The 6,908-nt window shown below is 46.1% G+C and overlaps 1 protein-coding gene across 1 annotated transcript in view; it reads left to right on the top strand.

The window, feature by feature from the left end:
* The window catches only part of LOC306715426 (protein EFR3 homolog B-like), a gene marked incomplete at its 3' end in the record, with an annotated part of 13,225 nt that extends 7,409 nt beyond the window's left edge, over positions 1 to 5,816 (top strand). Inside the window, exons 9-22 of the mRNA XM_079185797.1 lie at positions 222 to 357; positions 785 to 937; positions 1,011 to 1,122; positions 1,414 to 1,465; positions 1,684 to 1,856; positions 1,952 to 2,027; positions 2,214 to 2,375; positions 2,460 to 2,591; positions 2,702 to 2,769; positions 2,974 to 3,107; positions 3,308 to 3,399; positions 4,626 to 4,674; positions 4,828 to 4,937; positions 5,682 to 5,816. Coding sequence (XP_079041923.1) covers positions 222 to 357; positions 785 to 937; positions 1,011 to 1,122; positions 1,414 to 1,465; positions 1,684 to 1,856; positions 1,952 to 2,027; positions 2,214 to 2,375; positions 2,460 to 2,591; positions 2,702 to 2,769; positions 2,974 to 3,107; positions 3,308 to 3,399; positions 4,626 to 4,674; positions 4,828 to 4,937; positions 5,682 to 5,816 — 1,584 coding nt within the window. The remainder of the gene's footprint in view (positions 1 to 221; positions 358 to 784; positions 938 to 1,010; positions 1,123 to 1,413; positions 1,466 to 1,683; positions 1,857 to 1,951; positions 2,028 to 2,213; positions 2,376 to 2,459; positions 2,592 to 2,701; positions 2,770 to 2,973; positions 3,108 to 3,307; positions 3,400 to 4,625; positions 4,675 to 4,827; positions 4,938 to 5,681) is intronic.
* Positions 5,817 to 6,908: the final 1,092 nt, after the last annotated feature.

Raw genomic sequence — 6,908 nt, 5'->3', positions numbered from 1 at the left:
CTGGTACTTCCTGAAGTACACCGTACTACCACCTGGTGCTGCTCTGTGGTACTAACACTACACTACTACCTAATCGTTCATATAGGGGAGTTTTAAACAGATATAACCCAAAGCAGTTAATTTAATTGTTTATAACTAAATTAAATACAAAACGTAAATGTACTACAACTCATCTTGAATGTACTTCCCTGTACTTCACTGATACCTGAGCCTCTCCTCAGTCCCAGCATTCACACCTGGTGATCCAGCAGCTGTTGGGTCACCTGGACGCCAACAGCAGGAGTCCTGCTTCGGTCCGAGCCGGGATCGTGGAGGTCCTGTCTGAAGCTGCTGTCATAGAAGCTACTGGATCTGTAGGTCAGTCAGGACCAGGCCCAGGACTGAAGGAGAAGGCTGCAGCTTCAGGTTCAGATTGTTATTCTAATGATGTAAAACGCTTGTTGTGAAACCTGAATATCGGGACAGCAGCCTCGCCTACAATGTTCTTCCTCTGTGGGCAGAACGAGAGTTCTCCTTTAATACAAGATGTCTACTTCAGGACGAGGTGTCTACTTAGAAGGAGACATCTCCCACAGAACCAGACTTCTCCTTCAGAACCAGACTTCTCCTTCAGAACCAGACTCCATAATACTGAGAAGTAATTGGCGGTGCTAACTCAGGTCGGATTACTCCGTCTGCAGCGCTCTCCTTCACTACTGGACCAGCTACAGAAACACAATAACACGGTAAAATACCCTTTAAGTGTAACGTTACCACGAGTACTAAACAACCATGTGTACTTCAGGCCCCACAGTACTGGAAGTGTTCAACACGTTACTGCGACAGCTCCGGCAGAGCGTCGATTACCAGCTGACTGGTTACTACGACAACGCCGGAAAGCACAAAACCACCTCGAGTGAAGAGAAAACGCTTCAGGACGCCGTCATCCGAACTATTGGTGAGTCTCTGTGTTGTTGTTGTTGTTGTTGTTGTTGAGTAGTTTTCATTTGAACCTTGTGCTTTCTGTCCAGGATCCTTCGCCAACACGCTTCCCGTCTACCAGAGGTCAGAGGTCATGCTCTTCATCATGGGGAAGATCCCTGTTCCTGGTATCTACCCGGCCCTGGGGTCGCCCAACACCGGGTACGAGTCTGAACCCTCTGAACCCCAAAAACACAACCGTCATCAACGCCAGAGTTTCATCTTTCCGACGGTCCTTGAACACCTCAGAAAAAAACAACCGAAGTGAAGCTTAAAACTATTATATTTGATTTAAAACATTTTATTCTACATGTTCTCATTATAAATCTCTCCTCTAATAAAGCGTTCACTTTGACCAGATTGTGTAAAAACATTAAATTGTGAAACTATGACGTCATGAGACCACAAACCAGAGAAGCTTCATGAACCTTTCTTGTGATGATCGTGTCTCAGGTTTGAAGGCAGCAGGATGATCCAGGTGATGCTGCTGAAGTCTCTTCTTCAGGTGAGTTTTCTGCTTCAGCCGTCGTTTAATTTAAAGGAGCAGATAAACATCCTCCTCCTGCTCCTCCTCCTCCTCCTCCTCCTCCTCCTCCTCCTCCTCCTCCTCCTCCTCCTCCTCCTGCTCCTCCTCCTGCTCCTCCTCCTGCTCCTCCTCCTCCTCCTCCTGCTCCTCCTCCTCCTCCTCCTCCTCCTCCTCCTCCTCCTCCTCCTCCTCCTCAGGTGTCCCAGCGTTATGAGAGCAGTAACCTGCTGACAGCGTTGCCCTCGTCCTTCTTGGATCCTCTCCTCTCCTTCACCCTGATGGAGGACCCAGAGATCCGCCTCCTGGTCCTCTCCATCCTCACCTCGCTCATCGACAGACGACACAACGCCGCCAGGCTCGCCTGCGCCAGGTACCGGGTCTTAAGAGTGTGTAGTCATGGCGACAGCATCAATCATCTGCCCTGTGATTGGCTGTCGGTGCGTCATAAACCGTGTGTGTGTTCAGTGTGACGCTGGAGGTCTCGGTGTTGGAGCTGAAGGAGGACCGGAGCTCTCGACAGGACAACCTGTTCATCAGGAAGGTGAGACGGCTTCAAGGTTTACATTTGATTATCTCAGAATACAGAATACAGAAAGAGATCATAAACTAAAAGTAGTTTCATACTTTATTTCTCTTCTCTGTCTTTTCTACATGTGTGCTCCCTTTCTTTTAGTTTGTTGTTTGTTTCCCTCTCAGGATAAATAAAGTTTCTCTCTTTGAATACCAGCACGCTCAGCGTCTCTACAGACACGTCTACCTCACCTGTAAGGAGGAGAGCAGTGGGCGGGGCCACTACCAGGCCCTCTTCACCCTATTGGCTGTCGTCAGTGTGGAACTGGCCAATGAGGAGGTGGTGGTGGACCTGCTCCGACTGGTCCTCGCTCTGCAGGTCAGAGCTTCTATGATGATGATGATAATCATAATGTTTAGCCATTCAGTGGTGGATCATTCTCTCATGTGATTGGCCGGTCAGGAGCTGGCGCTGTCCAATCAGGAGTGTCTGTCGGTGTTTAACCGCTGTGGCGTTCACGCCGTCTGCGCCGCCTTCCTCCACCTGTTGTCTCAGCTCGGCCCGCCTCCCGCTCTGCACCAACACGTCACACAGGTGAAGTACCGCGCTGTGGAAGTACTGAGGTGTAGAGCAGTACAAAGTACAACAGGTACTGAGGTGGACTACAGTACTATAGGTACTGAGGTGGACTACTTTGTGTACAGGTGATAGAGGGTCGTCAGGTCACGGCGTCACACCTGCTGCCTGAAGACGTCTTCTCTGACAAACACAGGTAAAGTTACATCTCACGTCCTCTCATCATGTGACCTCTGGAAGCCTCTGGTTGAAAGAGGAGGAACATGTCAGTAAGTCGACCTTTGAGTGAAGATGATCAATTAAAGAATTAAAACAGAGATTTAATGAAATACTCATATATTTGTATTGTGTGTGTGTGTGTGTGTGTGTGTGTGTGTGTGTGTGTGTGTGTGTGTGTCAGTCTACCAGAAGGTGAGCTGAAGGTAGATGAAGCGTTTCTGTTCGTCCAATCAAAGATGAGCGAGGCTCTGACAGGAAGTAGCTACAGCGCTCACATGGAACGCTTCAACACGGAGTACACACCTCAGATAACAGGTACACACACATATATATATACTGTGTGTATATATATACACACATATATGTGTGTATATAGTACTATTATACTACAAAAAGATAATTACTTGCTTTATTTGTCCCAAAGTAGTAATGTGTTTATTTATCTATCATGAATACTACGAGTAGTTCGAGTACTAGTAGTATTCAGACTGTACTACTACATGTGTGTGTTTTAGATGAGGACCGTCTGTCTAAGAGGAAGAGCATCGGTGACGTCATCTCTCTGCAGATAGACATGCACCCTCAGTACTGTCCTGATGCAGAGCAGGTACCTGTCTGTCTGACTGTCTGTCTCTCTCGCTACCTGTCCTTTGTTGAGTCTGTTCCTGAAGACCTGAGTGTCCTCAGCAGAGAGTCTGCTCTGACCCTTCTGTAGAGTGTGTGTGTGGTCAGTCCAGTTTGTTGTTCAAGTGAACACACAGGTACTTATAAGATCTCACCATCTCAATGCTCCCTGGATGTTCACTGGTACCGGAGGAGAGTGAAGTCCTTGATCTGGAGGCGGTTCTGCTGGCACCATCCTATGAAGTCCTGGTTCAGGTCTCTGTATTCTCGTCATCATTGGCAGGAATGAGGCCGATGATGACAGAGTCATCAGAGAGCTTCTGCAGGAGGCCGTGAGGAGAGTTGTGTGTGAAGTCTGAGGTGTAGATGAAGAGGAACGGGGCGAGGACGGCTCCTTGTGGGGGTGACAGCGTCATCCACCCCGATGACAGACCGGTAGGCGAACTGTAGTGGGTCCAAAGATGAGCTCACTAGGGGACGGAGATGCCCAAGGACCAGCCTCTCCAGCGTCTTCATCAGGTGGGATGTCAACGCCACCGGCCTGAAGCTGTTGAAGTCCTTGGGTCGCGGGCTCTTTGATGTGATATTATGATAAATCAAACTCCAACAGAAGAAGCCAGAGTGTTGGTTGTGTAGGACTTATAAAGGCCTTGAGCACATGGTGGGGTAGGAGGAGGTCATCACTAAGACGTCTGGACGACAGTGACCATTCACACACAGTATTACTGAACCTGACGATAACAGTCATGGTCCGTACATGTGGCTCCACATGAGGACCACAGAGCTCGTTGGGCCGGTGTTGACATAGATTGGAGGGATGCCTCAGTGAGTGAACCAGCTCTGCTGCCGGTGCTGAGAGGTGATGAGGAAGAGGGCCAGACACCAGGGTTCAACAGTCTGTTGCCTGCCAATCAGTGAGGGAGTGACATCTTTGCACAAAGGGACACAAGTTTCTCCACTGGTCATTGGATGATTTGGACCCAGGTTTGTCCACAGGTCGGAATCATCAACCAGGAACACAAGTTCTTGTTCAGGGGTCAATGTCACAGAAAACAGGACTTCTCTTTGGGGACCAAAACAGAGCAGAACACTGGAGAGGATCATTCAGGCACTGATAGAACATGTGTTGATAATCAGAGTCAGGACCATGGGACACATGTGCAGACTCTACCTGTCTGTCTGATAAACATGTCTCTCTCTCTCCTGTAGAACCCTCAGATGGAGCAGATCACCTTTGAGACCCTGAAGAGCACCTTCGGTAAGAGATGATCATCAATAGAGTTTAAATATCAACCAGTTGTTTTTTATTGGCTTTATTTACTTTATCGGCTCCTCGTGGATCAAGTCAAACGAACCGCGCTAATCACTCAGTGTGGCTGTGAATAAAGCAGAGTTTTCTTGTGTTGTGCAGAAGACAGAGGAGGTGAGGAGGAGGAGGAGGTGAGGAGGAGGAGGATGAAGGTGGTGGAGAGGTTTCAGACGGCTCCCTTTGAGGAGATCGCCGCTCTCTGTGGATCCAGGGTGAGTGACCTCTGACCTCTGAGAAGCTGTAACAACCGTCATAATCCTCATGCTTTTCATCTTTCTGAAGTCCTTGAACACATCACGTGTGACGAACACTTCTGTCAGAGAAAACACCCAAACTGATCTTAAAACTGTGATATCTCATCAAAAACATATTTTTCTACGTCAAATAATCAAATAATAAGACAATGAAGAACTATAAAGAGGAATAAATACAATCTGTAGAATCTGGGAAAGAGGGAAATGTATGTGAAATCAAAATAAATAAATACATTTAAAAAAATGAATATGCAATAAATAGTTCTATATTTACAGGAAATATAAATGAATACATGTGGAAAAAAATTACAATGCCTATTATTTCTTATTTTATGAGAAGTAAAATGTTATTTGTGAACAATGTCGACAAAATGTTTTATTTCCATAAATGTTATTTGTGAACAATGTCGACAAAATGTTTTATTTCCTTATTTATTCTTTTTATATTTCCACATTGACTTATTCTTTGATATATTTAACTGTATATCTTCACATTCAGGGGCCTTTGGTCCATAAACCAGCTCCTGCTTTCAGGCCCGTGTTCTGTAGGTGCTGATGAAATGTGAACCCTTTGCAACACTGAGTGATGTCCTTGATGTCCTTGATGTCCTTGATGTCCTTGATGTCCTTGATGTCCTTGATGTCCTTGATGTCCTTGATGTCCTTGGGTCCTCAGACGGTCTTTGTGTTGTGTCTTTGCAGTCGTCTCTGCTCCACTCTAAACTGGATCAGGTCTTCGATCTGATCGTTCGTCCTCCTCCGTCTCCGTCCGGACACTCGCCGCCTCGCTCCACTCCTCTCCACCAGATGAAGTTTCCTGACCTGTGTGTCTATTAGACATGAAGCTCTTTCCTCTGCTCGTCCTGTGTTCGATGATGTTCCTCTGATTCAACCTTCTGTTGTGTTGTCTGTTTGAAATACCTGTTTGAGATCAAAAAGGTCAATCTGCACCAATAAAACATCAAACTTCAGATCGTTGCCACGCAATGAGGATTTTCATTTGATCCGTTTCAGATGTACTGAAAACGAGCTTCTTCACCGGTTTCCTGGAGAACACGTGTTCTTCATGAAAGTATTATATATTTGTTGATATTATATTGTGTGGGTGGAGGAAGAAGAGGTCAATTTAGTATTAGTTTCTTCAGCTCATCTGAGCAGATGAACCCAGCTGACCAGACGGTGAAGGAGGAGGAAACGGACTGGAACCCCACAGTGAAAGGAAGCGCAGAGCTTCCAGGTCTCACCGTGCTGATGGAAACCCCTCATCACTATGGCCTGGAGTAATTAAAGACTGCTCCCCTTCTGACTATGACATGGTACGTATGAAGCTCATCTGGTTTAATTAACACTGATAGCCATCAACAGTGAATTAGTCTCAGTCTGCGGGCTGCTACGGGGTTCTTGACATGGTGTACAGTGACCGTCATGTTTCATACACACAAACCACATGATCGAGTGCTTTATGAATTACATGTTATTTAATCATCAGCTAAACTCCTCAACAGTCAAATGATATCAGTTAGTCCTGGGGGAGGCGCTAGAGGAAAGCTCAAAGGGTTCATCCTCTCAGGAGCAGGAATGTGATCAGGAAGGTTAATGGATGTCTGACTCTTAGATATTTGGTATTTAACCTCCAGAAGAGACAAAGTATAAATCATGACTCATCAGTTTTGTCTGCTTGTCTTCTCAGATGATTCCTGACTGAAGCTTCGTCCAACAAGGAGCCTGAAATCTCACTGCTTCTGAACAAATGTTTGAAGTTATCGCTGCTGTGAAACTAATCAAAGACGGGTTTAAGGGTTTTATTGACTGTGTGCACTACTTCTTGGTACTTTAAAATATATACCATCACTTCTTTAACATTATGTTAACTGCCTTCTTTAAATGTACACAGCCTGAATGATAACTAGTGGATGCAGAAACACAATC

The sequence above is a fragment of the Pholis gunnellus genome (assembly GCF_910591455.1).
Source record: "Pholis gunnellus genome assembly, chromosome: 24".
In the NCBI taxonomy this organism is placed as follows: domain Eukaryota; kingdom Metazoa; phylum Chordata; class Actinopteri; order Perciformes; family Pholidae; genus Pholis; species Pholis gunnellus.
This window is presented reverse-complemented; position numbering and strand designations above follow the sequence as displayed.